Source organism: Mus pahari, chromosome 14 (assembly GCF_900095145.1).
Source record: "Mus pahari chromosome 14, PAHARI_EIJ_v1.1, whole genome shotgun sequence".
In the NCBI taxonomy this organism is placed as follows: domain Eukaryota; kingdom Metazoa; phylum Chordata; class Mammalia; order Rodentia; family Muridae; genus Mus; species Mus pahari.
Window position 1 is genome coordinate 37,148,293 of NC_034603.1, and position 14,260 is coordinate 37,162,552.

Sequence of the window (14,260 nt, forward strand, 5' to 3'; positions counted from 1 at the left end):
AGAGAGAGAGAGAGAGAGAGAGAGAGAGAGAGAGAAGGAGAAGGAGAAGGAGAAGGAGAAGGAGAAGGAGAAGGAGAAGAAGGAGGAGAAGGAGAAGGAGAAGGAGAAAGAGGGAGGCCAAGGCTCAAGGCTGCGGGCTGTGGTGGCACATGCCAGTAGGATTTGCTGAAGGAGGCTGAGATGTGAGGATCACGAGTTTGACGCCAGCCTGGGCTACACATTTGGGACTAAACCACCAACCAAAGAGTCCACATGGAGGGACCCATGGCTCCAGCTGCACATGTAGCAGAGGATGGCCTTATCTGGCATCAGTGGGAGGGGGACTCCTTGGTCCTGTGGAGGTCCCCTTAGAGGAATGCTAGGGTGCTAAGGCAGGAGGGGGTGGGTGAACACTCTCATAGAAACAGGAGGAAGGGAAAGGAAGGGGATATGAGGTTTAAGTGGGAAGGGGGATTACATTTAAAATGTAAATAAATAAAATAACCAATAAAAAAGAAACAAAAAAATGGCATTGAAAAAAAACAATTTAGCTATAGAAGAAAATGGCTGACACTGGCCTCTGGCTCACACACTTCATGAGCACGTGCACAGACATACACACACACACACACACACACACACACACACACACACAGAGAGAGAGAGGCAAGGAAGTCACTCAAGCATAGTACCTGCTGCAAAAAATTCTTGAGGCCTTCAAGCTGAGAAGCAGGTGGCAGCCTTGCTTTTAGGGGCCCATCACCATCAGATCCAGGGTCTTCCTCAGGAAACGGGCGTTCAGCACTATGATCAGCAGTGAAAGCTTCCAATGGAGAGAAGGGTCCAGCTGTGAAATGAGACAGGTGCCCTGGCATGCAGTGCCTTGTACATGGAAGAGGTCTCTCAAGAAATGACCTACCACGTGCTCCCAAAGAAAAGGTTCCACTGAATGGGAGAGTGGGGGCTGGAGAGACGGCTCAGTGGTTAAGAGCACTGGCTGCTCTTCCAGAGGACATGAGTTCAATTCCTAGCACCCAAATGGCAGCTCAAACTGTCTAGAATCCCAGGTCCAGGGCACTCAATGCCCTCTTCTGACCTCCACAGGCATACATTTGGTCCATAAACATACATGCAGTCAAAACACCCATACACATAAATTTAAAAAAGCAAACCTTTAAAACAAATAAATAAATAGAAGAGGGACACCACACCCAGGAAACATGGTCCCAGAGTTGAAAAGCACTGGAGAGAAGAATAAAGGTTCCTTCTGGGGACTGGGGTGCAGCTCCCCTGAGAGTGCTTACCTAGCAAAGAGCAAGCACTAGGGTTGGTCCCAGCACTGCAGCACACTGGGTGTGGGAGTGTATTCTTGGAATCCCAGCATTTGAAAATCAGAGTTCAAGATCAAGCTTGGTTGCTATCATAGTGAATCTGAGGCCAACCCCACCTCCTTTGTTTGGTGGGCCTGTAAGGGCAGTTGGCTGCCAAGCCTGGTAAGACTTGAGTTTGACTCCTGGGATCCACATTTTTATAAAGAGTAAATCAACTCCCATAGATCCACATAAATATTATGATATGCATGTGCTTACACATACAAAAATACAAAGTAAATAAAGTAAATACAAAATGAGTGTTTATGTGTGCAAGAGCACTAAGTGGCCAGAGAAGGATGCTACTCTGCTTCCTCCTTGGGGACAGAATCTTTCACTGATCCTGGAGCTAGGCCCACATGCCCCAGTGACCCCAGTCTCTCCACTCTGTGGTGGTCTGTGAAAACGGCCCCACAGAGCCATACGGAGTGGCGCTATCAGGAGGTGTGGCCATGTTGGATTAGTCTGGCTTTGTTGGAGGAAGTGTGTCACTAGGGTTGGTTTTGAGATCGCAGATGCTCAAGCCAGGCCCGTGTCTCACTCTCTTCCTACCTCTAAGGTCAGGACTAGAAGTGGATTTACCCACTTCAACCAAGTAGAAGATCTCGCACAGGTATGCCCTCCATTTCTGGATTGCAGTTCATTCCAGATGTAGTCAGGCTTATAACCAAGAACAGCTCTCAGAGGCCCCACAGGCCCCACAGGCCCAGGTCATCAGTGAGGGTCACACACTGGGGCTTTTACACGGTGCTTAGGTCTGAGCTCAACCCCGCTGTGTATGCAGCAAGTTCTCCTGCTCCCTGAGCCGTCTCTCCGGCCAGGCCAACACTTCCCTCTTTTGGTGTACTAGAGACTGAACCCAGCACCTCATGTGGGAGAGGCAAGCCTTCCGCCACTGATACAGCGCCAGCCACGACCTTGAACTCTTTATCCTCCGGCCTCCACCTCCCGAGTGCTGGCATCACAGGCATGAGCACTACCCCCAGTTCTATTCCTTTTTCTTTTTCATAGGGGTTCATCCATCCGTCCCAGGCTGGTCTCAAACTCACAATGGAGGTGCTAGAGAGGGGTGGAGGCAAAACGCTCATGCATATAAAATCATAAAAATAGTTTAAAAACCAGCTCACTATGTAGCTGAGCATGACCTTTAACCTCTGACCTGTTTGTCTGCATTCACTGCGTGCCGTTGTGTGCCACCAGGCCCTTTCTACAATGCTGACGGCTCACACACCCTAAGCAGGCATTGCATTTAGAACTCATTCTTGAGTCGCACTGTATCAACGTGTTTGAACTACAAAAACCCTACTCATGCAAGTCACAGCTCACTTATCCAGGGGTGGCCATCCATTAAAGTCAGCCCATCCAGTGATAAGTATCATCGAAGAGCCTGGGCTAGACTCAAGTGTCATGACTGGTCAGGTCCATACACGAGCCACGGTGACAAGGAATGAGAACCATAGCATGGAGAGTGAGAGAGTGAGAGAGTGGTGGACTTGTGCAGAAAGCAGCAGGGATGTAGGGTGAGGAGCGTTTCTGCCCAGAGAGAAGTGCCAGCACCGTTCTGACAGCACCCCTGCCCCAGCTCCAGCTCCAGCTCCCAGCACATCCACGGACTTCCATGGACACGTCCCTTTACCCAGCCAGTTTCTGTTCCTTGCAATTCATGATTTGTAAGACACCTAGAAACCGAACGCCCACGTTCCTATCAGAGAGAACTTGGTAAGGAAGCCATTCACGCCAGTGACCTCTGCCCTTAGTCACCTGTGGGTGGAGTCACATCAGGCTTGGGTTCCAAGGGCTGAAAGGAGTTCTGGTTCTGGAAAGGGGGTCCCAGCAAGAGGCTCAGATCTGGGGAGGTGCTACGGGGGACAGACGGCGCTCCAGGCAGATCACCCCTCACTTCTCGGCTCTGTTGCAACACAGGTTTCAGAGCCACAGCCATGGGAGGCACGGCCCACATCCTCCTCTCCCCCTTCTCTGGCTCCAGAGGCCCAGGGCTGGAGGGCTCAGCAAGAGGAGTCTGTCCAGGAGAGAGAGAGAAAGCAAGCTCACGGCCTGGTGGGCTCAGAGACGAGTCCTAGTGCAGACACTTGACTACGGCTGTGAAGTCCCTCAACTCTGCAAGGGGAAATGGGTGGCATCTAATTTCCATCAAACTTTAAACTGATTATTTTTCATATTACAATTCTATTTCCACAAATTTTGTAGATAACTAAAATAATAGCATGTGTTTTAATATTTATTGTAACACTATAGATATAAAATTCAGAAAACCATTTCTGTATCAAGGAATATGTACTTGGTCACATTCAAAGATAATCAGCAGTGGATGGGGGTGGCATCTGTGTGAGGAGCTCACGGGAGGAGGAGAGATGCTCAAGATAGCAGCCTAGACTTCCTCTGGGGAAGGACCTGGAGACAGAGGCCTGGGCTCCCAGCATATAGTAGAGATTACTTTTTACTATAAAAAAGTAAAAAGTTTAAGAAAAAGTAAAAAGTAAAAAAAGTTTACTTTTTAAAAAAAAATTTAACACCTTAGATGTTTGTGCCACATGCATAAAACTAATTCTAAAGCATTTTAGCCAATAATCATTATCATAAATTAAAAATAAGACATATCAACATAGAAAGACTGGAAGTAAGGGTCCCTATTTTAGCCTACGGCAGGATTAACTTGAGAGTGTGTGTGTGTGTGTGTGTGTGTGTGTGTGTATGCGTGCATGTGTGCCTGCTTTTGTTGTTATTTCTGCTGCTCCTTTTCTTATAATTCTTGTTTGTTTCACTTTGCTTTTCCTTTGAGACAGGACCTCATGTAGCCTAGGCTTACCCTCAACTCACTCTAAAGCCGAGGATAAGTCTGAGCTTTGACCTTCAGCCTCCTCCTCTCTACAAGCAGTTGTGCCCAGCTAGTCTTCCCTGGGCTTAAGGGAATTCAGTCAGGTCAGCCATCTCCCTAACCTAGGAACAACTTACTGCCCTCGTTTATTTAGTCATTATTTCACCAAACTAGTACCACATAGTCATTTGCATGCACTAGAACCACAAAACTATGCCCAGTGGAACAGGACACATTTGGAGAGCTATGGTCATGGACAAAAGGGTTATTTGGGCAGGGCAGCTGCTCTCTGGGGCAGTGGCTACCTGCGGGTTGGGAGGCAGAAGTGTGGTACTGAGAAGCTGGCTGGCCTCCTCCCAGTGGGCCTGCAGCATGGCTTGGAGCCGCTCCACCAGCTCCACCCGCTGCTCCTCCAGTTGTTGGTTGCTGCTCTTCAGGTCACGCACTCGAGCTTGCTCCCTTGCCAGTCTGAGGAGAAGAGAGGGGCCGGGGAAGTGGCTCAGTTGGTGACCTGTCTGCTGCAGAAGCCTGGGGACCTGAGCTAGGATCTCCAGTAAAGGTAGTGTGTGGTGGAGCAGATACGGAGCCCAGTGCTGAGCAATCCCAAGCAGTCCCCAGAGCTCCATGGTGAGCCAGTCCAGCCAAACTGGCGAGCTCTAAGCTCAGCGTCTCAAAAAATAAGGTGGAGGAAACAGATGACATGGCCCTCTGGTCTACAAAGCACCCACAGGAGTGTATACATAGTTCCCCAATTCACACACATTAAAGAGGTGACTTGGAGATTTTAAGAAAACAGGCTTAGGGCAAGAGGCCGGGTGCAGTATCAGACCTGAAATAATTCAGGATTTGGATACATCAGAGGAGACCAGATCTTCTGAAAGGCTTCTCTCTGCCACCCCCAGTCTGGGCATTACCCATGGCAAGAACCCCGAGGCCAGTACCTGAGCTCATAGTCCTGAGCCACCTGCTGCTGGCGCTCCTCCCGGTCAGCCATTTCTACCTTGAACTGAGCCAGCTGGGTGGCCAGTTCCTGTTGGTGCTGTCCACTCAGTTCCTGTAGCTGCTTCCTAGAGAGGCCCAGGTAAGAGAGAGATTTAGAGTAGACGGGAGCTACCATCAGGAGGCAGGAGAGGTAGCTCAGGGGTTAAGTGTGTGCTGTGTACTGCTCCTGCAGAGGACCCAAGTTCGGTTCCCAGTACCCACACTGAATGGAGCCCAGCTCCTTGTCTGGCCTCCACAGATATATGTACATACATGTAAGTACAAACAAAGCCTTTTTAAAACCAAAAGATATTATCAGTGAAAAAAAGACAGAACGTGTATAGGTAAGGGAAGATGTGGGAAGCCAGCCCAACCCAAGACTTTTTCAGAGACCTAATAAAAGGACAAAGGGATCATTAGTTCTGTGTCCCTGTCCAGGAGTGAGTTTGACAAGGCTGGTCTAGGGCAGGAGCGAGTGTCTCCTAAGTTGCAGTTTCTGGGGACCCTACTCTTCCCCTGCGTTAAGGTTATCAGCTGTGGCTGAGGTAGCCTGTGCGCTCTCTGCCAACACTGTCTGACTTAGCTCTCAGCTGACCTTGGCTATTGAGGTCCTGCTCCCTTCAGACAGCATGTATGATAGTACACCTCTGAATAAACTTGCTTGGCATAAGTCATCAGCTTATACAAGACCTGCTGGTCTCATTTCTCATCCCTGGTCCTCCCACTCAGCACCTCACCATTAGGGACCCTCATTCCTGTGGGTTCGGGTCAGGAAGACAGACGGCTGCAACCCCGAAGCCCAGCCACAGCACAGCAACAGTAAGAATAAAGCTGAGGCCACAGGACAGACTCCCCAGAAGCAGAGACTGATGTGAGGGATTACAGGAAAGCAACAGACCAGCTCATCAGTTTGGGTTGGTTTGGTTGAGACAGAATCTCATCACATAGTCCAGGCTCATCTCAAACTTACAATCCTCCTGCCTCAGCCACCCACGCCGGGGTTATAGGACTATAATCCACGTCCATTTGAAAAGTACACAATAGAAAGCATTTCCACCAGGCATGGTGTCACATGCCTTTAGTCCCAGCACTCAGGAGGCAGAGACAAGACAGATTCTATGAATTCAAAGCCAGTCTGGTCTACATAGTGAGACCCTGTCTTTAAAGAAAATACCCCAACCCCCCCAAAAAAACCAACCAAACAAAATAGAAGCACTTCCAGAAACCATGGTAAAGGAGGGTGAGAGAACGCTGGGGAAGAAAGGGCACACCCCTGGAGCAGCTGTGAACAACACACTTCAGCATTGTTCCAAAGGAGCTGAAAACAGCATTCAACGTCCCACCCCTGAGGGCAGCTGCCCCATGGGAGGGAAATCTCTAGGCTGTGTCCATAAGCACTTTGTGGCAACCCTCCTAAGAGGGCCTGAGACCTTAACAGGCAGAACTGGAAGTACGCAGGGAGTCAGGCAGGGAGGCTAAGAGGCTCTGAGCACATGGGCAGGAAGCTAATAACACTTGCTGCTGCCAGAGAAATACTACTAGTAAGTCCCAAGTACCTGTGATGGTCCCTGAGGGAGGCGGCCTGCCGCAGGCTGTTCTCTTGAGCCTCTGCCAGCCGCTCGGTCACCCGCTGCTCCAGCTGTACAGCCAGCTCTGACTCCATCTGGATCCGCTGGCTCTCATATCTGGCCTGGGAGTAAAGGAAGGTGGAATGACTGTCAGCTCAATTATGTCTGAGATTAGTCTTCTAAGTGTGGGAAATGTAAACAAGATCAGTACCAACAACCCCTCATCTGCCTGAGGACCAACAACAGGGACTCTGCCTGGACAGTGACTCAGATTCCCTTCCTTGATTAAACCCTGAGATATATCAAATGAGCACACAAGTAAAAATGGCTTTGGACAAAAGAAATAGATGTATTAACCCAGGGATGCGTCAGAGCACCCTGCGGTGTGTCTGAGGTGATGGCTGACTACCTCTACTGAGACCAGGAGGCATTCATGTGCCATTCTCCATTCTCCCCTTGTGCTCCCTCTCCAGCTCTCCGGAATCTGAGTGCCAAGAGCTCACTTCTAACCCCACAGCCGCTGTCTCTCCATCTCTGAGAGCACAGCTGCTGTCTCTCCATCTCTGTCCCTTACAGGGTCACTGCAGCTCCTGACCTCAGGCCACACCTCTTTTCTAGGTGACTTTTTCTCTGCAGGACCTCTCTCTTTTCTCACTCTGAGTCCTGGCTGACTGTTCTGCCTGCAACTGCTCTTTAGCCCCACCCTTCACTCTCTTGTCTGCTATCTGCTGACATTGGGCCAGATAATTGTAAAGTGTACATAATAAGCTTTTGCCCCTAGGCACGGTTTTCACTAGATTTCTTAATTCCCAATTCTTTCTTTTTATTCTGATCTTTTTTCCGAGCTTTAAGCCCATATACCAAAGCTAGTTATGGCGGCTCATGCCTGAATCCCAGCAGCAGTAGGATAAGGCCAATCAACTTCCACATAGCAAGACCTTGTCTAAACATAAACAAATAGGGGGTGGAGAAGAGGCTCAACAGTTAAGAGCACTGGCTGCTCTTCAGGAGGACCCGAGTTCAATTCCCAGTGCCCACTTGGCAGCTCACAACTGTTTACAACTCCAGTTCCGGGGAGCCAACACTTTCACACCAATATACATGCAGGTAAAACATCAATGCGTGTAAAATAAGGATAATCATTTAAAAATAAATAACAAAAACAAACAAACAAACAAAACAAAAACCCCATATACCCCAAAACTGCACAGCTGTTTTTTGTATAGACCCGGGACAGAGGCACACACCCTCCAGATGCCTGCCTCAGCGGTGTCTTTCCCTGCTGACACCTGAGCTGAGAAACACAGAGGCGACATCTTGGCTGTCTTACTGCTTACTCCCTTCCAAGTGGCCATTTGGTTCTCCTTAGCTTACTCCTATAACTCACACATCCGCCCTTGGCAAACATTTCATACATAAAAGCAGAGGCCCACAAAGGTCAGAACTATGCCTTCCCGAGTCAGGGCTCACTGTCGTCTTTCCCCCAGGACTGAGTCCTCCCAAGTCAGGGCTCACTGTCTTCTTTCCCCAGGACTGAAACACGGTTCTCTCTGAGCAGTTCTACCATTCCAGGGAGTAGCAAACTACGAGTCAACTTCTGCCTCCCCATGCCTGCCGTTTGTTATGAGGTCTAACCGGGACACAGCTATACCCACGTACATACATACTCCATGCCTGCTGTTTGTTATGAGGTCTGACCGGGACACAGCTATACCCACGTACGTACATACACGTACATACTCCCAGAGCTGCTTCTGTGTTCTAACAGTGGAGTAATTACAACTGAGAACATACCATCCACAGCGTCATCCACAGAGACCTCTCTGGTTCTCTGCAGAAAGCTTGGTAACCCCCTCTTTAGTAGATAATCAGAAGCTAACTAATGTAAGTTTAAGATTCAATGTACCAGTTACACTGAAACTACTGTTTTTAATGTGTATGGATTCTGCCTGCAGGTAAAATGTGAAATTAGTTCTGTCGATTAGTTTAGTTCTGACGACTATGGGCCTCTATTTTCTGTGTGAAATGTTTACTGAAGGCCAATCGATGAGTTTCTGAGAGCAAATTAAGAAGTAGAATTAAATGACCATGCTGGGGCCTGGTCCATGCAGAGACCAAAAAAGTCTGTCAGAGCCCCTAGAACTGGAACTACAGATGGCTGTCAACTGCCATGTGCATGCTAGAAACTGAACCTGGGTCCCTTGGAAAAGCAGCCAATGCTCTTAACTACTAAGCCATCTTTCCAGCCCTAGAAAGGGTTTTGTTGTTGTTGCTGTTGTTGACTGAACCCAAGGACTCACACATGCTGAGTGTGTCCTCTAGCACTGAACCACAGCCTAGTCTACATTTTACTTTTGGACACAGATTCTCACTAAGTTGTCTACGCTAGCCTTGATTTCACATTCACACTGAAACCTAGGCTGGGCTACAACTTGAGATCCTCCTGCCTCAGCCTTCCAAGTAGTTGGAATTATAGATTTGTGCTACCAGCCCTGGCTGAAACAAGTCTTTCAACCTAACTGTATCTGACAATTTTGGTACTATTTTGAGCCAGGTTATGAGCTGTTACAGGAATTTCTCAAGTAAATAAAATAAACATTGTCTTCCTGGATCCCCAACTCAGAGGTATTAGCAGAAGTTACTAAAGTAATAATAACTGGGATGGTTAGATGGTTTAGCAGATAAAAATGCTTAGCACATAACTCTAATAACCTGAATTCAATTCCTCATGTGGAAGGCATGAGTTGTTCTCTGACCTCTACACATGTGTCATGGCACGATTCATCCACACACATACAATCATACCACATATACAATGGTAAATAAAATGTTTAAGAGATAAAATAATAACAAATACAAAGAAGAACAAAACCAACTGGAGTCAGGTCAGGCAAAAACTTTCGACTTCTCAGTGAGTGAGTGCATGCAGTAAGTGTGACATGACAGTCTTTTTAAGAACAGTACACGGTATCTCAGACTTGAACCAGCATAGTCTAACTGTAATAGTGAGTCAGCCCACACTGTGGGAAACTATCTTCAGGGAGGAAATAGTGAAGCTTAAGACAGAATATTACCAAATTAACCAATAATAAGTCTCAACTACCTGAGATGTGCAAGTCTTCCATGATTTCCAAGTCTCTGTATGTGCTCAAACCTGCTTTCTCAATGACAGAACACCCCCCAGGACCTTCTGGGGCTCACCTGGACCAAGCTCATCTCCAGCTGCAGTGCGTCTCTCTCTCTCTGGACTGTGTCCAGATCCCCTTCCAGCCGCCGCACCTCAGCCTGTAGCAGTGCAAACTGCTGCTGGGTCTCCCGGGCTGCCTGGGCCTCCCTCTGGCTGTTCCCCTACAAAGGAAAATCCATCATTGATGCGTGCCTCATCTCCTAAGTCCTGGTTACTGATTCCAAGTCACGCCCATCTTCCCTCCTCCCACTCATCCTGTTTCTCCATCTCTGCTTAACGTCATCTTTGGCCTCTCATGTATCTGTTGCCCTCAGACCGTCACACTGGCCCTCACCCCAACCTCGCCTGCCATGTGTGACTCTTCACTCTCTACCCTAGCTCCATCCCTGGCCTCTCACCCCACTGCTGTCATTTCCCCAACACGTTCTCATTTCCAGTTCTCCCCTTTGCCTTTTCTACCTTCTCTCTTTCCAGCTGAGCCTGGCCTTCCTCCTGCAGTGCCTGAAGGCGCTCCTTCAGCTGGTGTTCCTGCTTGATCCAGGCCTGCCTTTCTTCTTGCAGAGCAACTTGAAGGGCCTCCAGCTTCCGGTGCTCACTGAGCTGCCCAGCCCTAGCCTCATCCCGCTCTTCCTGGAGGGTCCGGCACTGCTGCTGCTCCACCTCCAACCTCAGAGTCAGGGCCTGCCTTTCTTCTTCCTAAGGCCCCAGGAGAAAGTCAGCTTTTAGTACGCACTCAAGAAACCAGCAACCTGGCAGGCCACCCCCACACAATGTAGTGCTGAGAATTACGATCACCAAAGCTAACTGCTGACTAGCTCACGGCTGTATTACGGGAGGTAAGCGCTCCCTCCCACTGCTGCACACCTGGTACAGTGAGCCTAGCAGAAGCCCAAGGCTTAAAGGCCATAGGTCTGGGCGACTATTACTCTATTAGTCTTGCTAAATGGACATGTTGTCAAAATGTTCCCTAAATATTCAAGTTTAAGAGTGGCAGAGATGGGTTAGTGGTTAGACGGGTCAGCTGCTTTTCCAGAATATCCAAGTTCAATTACCAAGACCCACATGGTGGCTCACACTTTTCTTTAACTCCAATTCCAGGGGATCTAAAGTCCTCTCCTGGCTTCTGTACCAGACATGCACATGGTGTGCAGACATACATGCAGGCAAAACAACCATACACATAAAGTAAAAATAAATTTTTAAAAATTCATATTTAAACACAGACTTGTGCTGTCCTCAAACCTGGCAATAAAAGGCTCACTCTGCTGTGGGCCACAGCTGATCGGAAACTCAGAACTGGGTGACAGCACTGCAGGTAAGTAACTTAGTCACACACACAGGTATAGACACAGGGCCTCTGTGTCTATACCAAGACTCCCTGCCAAGGCTCAGGAATGCTACGAGGAGCGCAGGAAGGAGCGCAGAGCAACGCTGTCTCTTGAACATGACAAGGCAGTGTACCCATCAACACTCATCAACACAGCAGCTATGGCTACAGCAGGAGACCGGCATGTGATCAAGCCAACAGGATCAGTCATCTGACTACAGCGGTTACCCCAAAAAGAAAAGGAGATTTGGGGTGCATTTTATCAAGACACGTTATTTATATGTACAAGATTGGTAAAGAATAAATAAAAGATACTCAACTTTAAAAGCTGGCACATCTCACCTTTTCGCCAAGTGAAAGAGCAGCAAGAAGTTAGCTGTCTGCAAGCCAGAGACCAACCCTCCCAGTCCCTTGATCCTGGACCTGTAGCTGTCAGAACTCAAGAAAAAAATTATGTACGGCCTCCAGTCACCAGCTTTTATTCCTACTGAGAGGCTGAGTACACTAACACACGCTGTGTGCAGAAGGGGGCATGCTTTTAAAAGAAAGGGGCTGATTAGGGGCTGGTGAGATGGCTCAGTGGTTAAGAGCACTGACTGCTCTTCTAGAGGTCATGAGTTCAAATCCCAGCAACCACATGGTGGCTCAGAACCATCCGTAATGAGAAACAAATAATAAAGAGAACCCATGGGCCAGAGAAAGCAGGGCCCAGAGCAAGAGGAAGAAAGGGAAGGGAGAAAAAAAAGAAAAGAAATGCCAGGCCAAGTGAAGACTGACTTATTACACTGTGGGCTATGAATGTGTGATATAAACTGTCTCTTATGAAATCTTAAGATAAAAATTATAATTTTTTTATTTTTTTATTTTTTTGAGACAGATCTCACTATGCAGTTCTGGTTTAGAACTCGCTCTATAAACCAGGCTGGCTTGAACTCAGAGATCCACCTGCCTCTGCTTCCCAAGTACTGGGATTAAAGGTGTACACCACTATGCCCGGTTAATTTTTAAAAATAAAAGTAATGAGTACATAAAAGAACTCTGTGGCAGTTCTAAATCTCAGGGTAACTCCTACTCCTCACATCTGTTGTCCCCTGCTCTGTTCTTCAGTCAGTCTGCCTATGTAGCTCAGGCTGAGCTTGAATTTGACCCTCTTCCCTCAACCTCCCAAATGTCGTGATTATAGGTGTATGCCACCATGCCCAGTGTACCATGTGTTCTTAGGCATACATCATCATCTGTAAAAAGAAGATAATAATATACTGTTGGCTTTGTGAGGATTAATGGAAAAAGCATACATAAATCATTCAGCAGTGCCTGGCACCTAGCAGGTACTTAACTCGCAACAGCCATCAGCATCACCATTAAATACAAAAACCCAACCTACAGTCAGAAGCTGGCCAAGTGCCACCAGCGTCAGCACTGTCCCACGTACCTGGGAAGACCACAGCATCAGTCTGCATGTAGCAAGCATGTGTCACGAAAGCAGTGGGTTCCAGGCCTGGCTACTAACTTCATAGGTCTTCACGTGCCCACCTCAGCTCTAAGAATCCCAAGTAGGTTTCATCCAGTAGTGGTTTAGGCTATGTAACCCAGGCCAGAGCTCCCACTCCAGACTGAATCACCCAGGAAATTTCTGAACCCCCACTATACATCTATTGACACAAAAATCTCTGCGTGTGAGCAACTGAGGGTGTAGCTCTGTAACAGAACTTCTGTCTAGCATGTGTGAGGATCCTCTGGCTTTTAGAAGTGGTGTTCTAGAAAAAGGAGTGTGTGTGTGCGTACACTTGGATATAAGGTCTCACTCTGTAGTGTGGGCTAGCCTCAGACTCACAGAGATCCACCCGCCTCTGCCTACTTCAAGAGTGCTGAGATTAAAGGCCTGAGACACCACACCTAGTTCCTCAGATGGGTTTTAATATTTTTTTTTTTAGATTTATTTATCTATTTTATGTATGTGAGTGCACTGTAGCTGTCTTCAAACACCAGAAGAGGGCAGGGGACCCTATTACAGATGGTTGTGAGTCACCCTGTGGTGGCTGGGGAACTGAACTCAGGACCTCGGTGCTTTTAACTGCTGAGCCATCTCTCCAGCCCAGTTTAATGTTTTAAAAAGAATATAATTTGCAGTCTCTCCAATTTGCCTGGCAGCAGGGCTGTTTTCAGAGATTAGCAGAACTAATGTTCTGAGGGTGCATCTGGGCAGCAGGGCCCTAGTACCCTCACATTATAAAATCATCTAGACCATCGCAGCCCAAGGTCTCTAGCAGTGACTGACCACCGCCCACAGCAGGTCCTCTCACCAGGGCCTCTCTCTCCCTCTGCTGTAGTCTGGTACCCTCCTGCTCCCGACTCAGGGCTTCCATGGCCTCAGAAAGGCTTTGTTCCAGGCGGGTCACTGTCTTTCAGAAGAGAAAAACACACAACAGTGAGAATGAGGAAAACACCTCTTCTTCAGAAATAATTAGCAATGTATACTTGAAACCAGAGTTTACCAAATGACCTGGGGCACCAAAGACAAAACTGGGGCGAGGGGGACCAGGAAACCACTAGTAATATAAATCTGACAGAAGACGCAGCAACGGTAGAGAAAAGAGCGCAAGGACAGAAATCAAAAAGCCATAGGCCAGGCTTTTGGGAACCCTAATACCAAAGCTACTTTTTCCTATCTAGACTCTTAACTCCGCCTGATCCAGGCCACCCACCTCCTGCTGCTTGCTTCTGGTGAGTTCTGCTGCCTGGCGCTCCTCTTGAAGTCCCCGCAGCACCTCTGTCCGCTCAGCCTCATGGCGATTCCAGCCCTCCACCACTCGAGCCAGGGTCTCAAGGAAGGCAAATACAAATACAATGAAATTTCAAAATCAGTGGGTTTGCCCTCTTTTCAACAAGTCACGAGCTACCTCCCTCTCCCGGGTCAGAAAACCTAACATCTTGCCCTGCTGTTAGCGTGCACACACACTGGTTAAACAGGCCATGGTGCTGTTAGCGTGCACACACACTGGTTAAACAGGC

The 14,260-nt window shown here is 48.2% G+C and overlaps 1 protein-coding gene across 5 annotated transcripts in view; it reads right to left on the minus strand.

The window, feature by feature from the left end:
* The window catches only part of Cntrob (centrobin, centriole duplication and spindle assembly protein), a 23,641-nt gene that overhangs the window by 5,314 nt on the left and 4,067 nt on the right, over window positions 1-14,260 (minus strand). For all 5 annotated transcript variants that reach the window (XM_021212558.2, XM_029546587.1, XM_029546586.1 and 2 more), the window contains exons 6-14: window positions 13,954-14,070; window positions 13,552-13,650; window positions 10,381-10,617; window positions 9,936-10,082; window positions 6,723-6,856; window positions 5,127-5,252; window positions 4,491-4,653; window positions 3,111-3,369; window positions 672-826 (exon numbers count right to left, since the gene is read on the minus strand). In XM_021212558.2, the coding sequence (XP_021068217.1) occupies window positions 672-826; window positions 3,111-3,369; window positions 4,491-4,653; window positions 5,127-5,252; window positions 6,723-6,856; window positions 9,936-10,082; window positions 10,381-10,617; window positions 13,552-13,650; window positions 13,954-14,070 (1,437 nt within the window). The remainder of the gene's footprint in view (window positions 1-671; window positions 827-3,110; window positions 3,370-4,490; window positions 4,654-5,126; window positions 5,253-6,722; window positions 6,857-9,935; window positions 10,083-10,380; window positions 10,618-13,551; window positions 13,651-13,953; window positions 14,071-14,260) is intronic.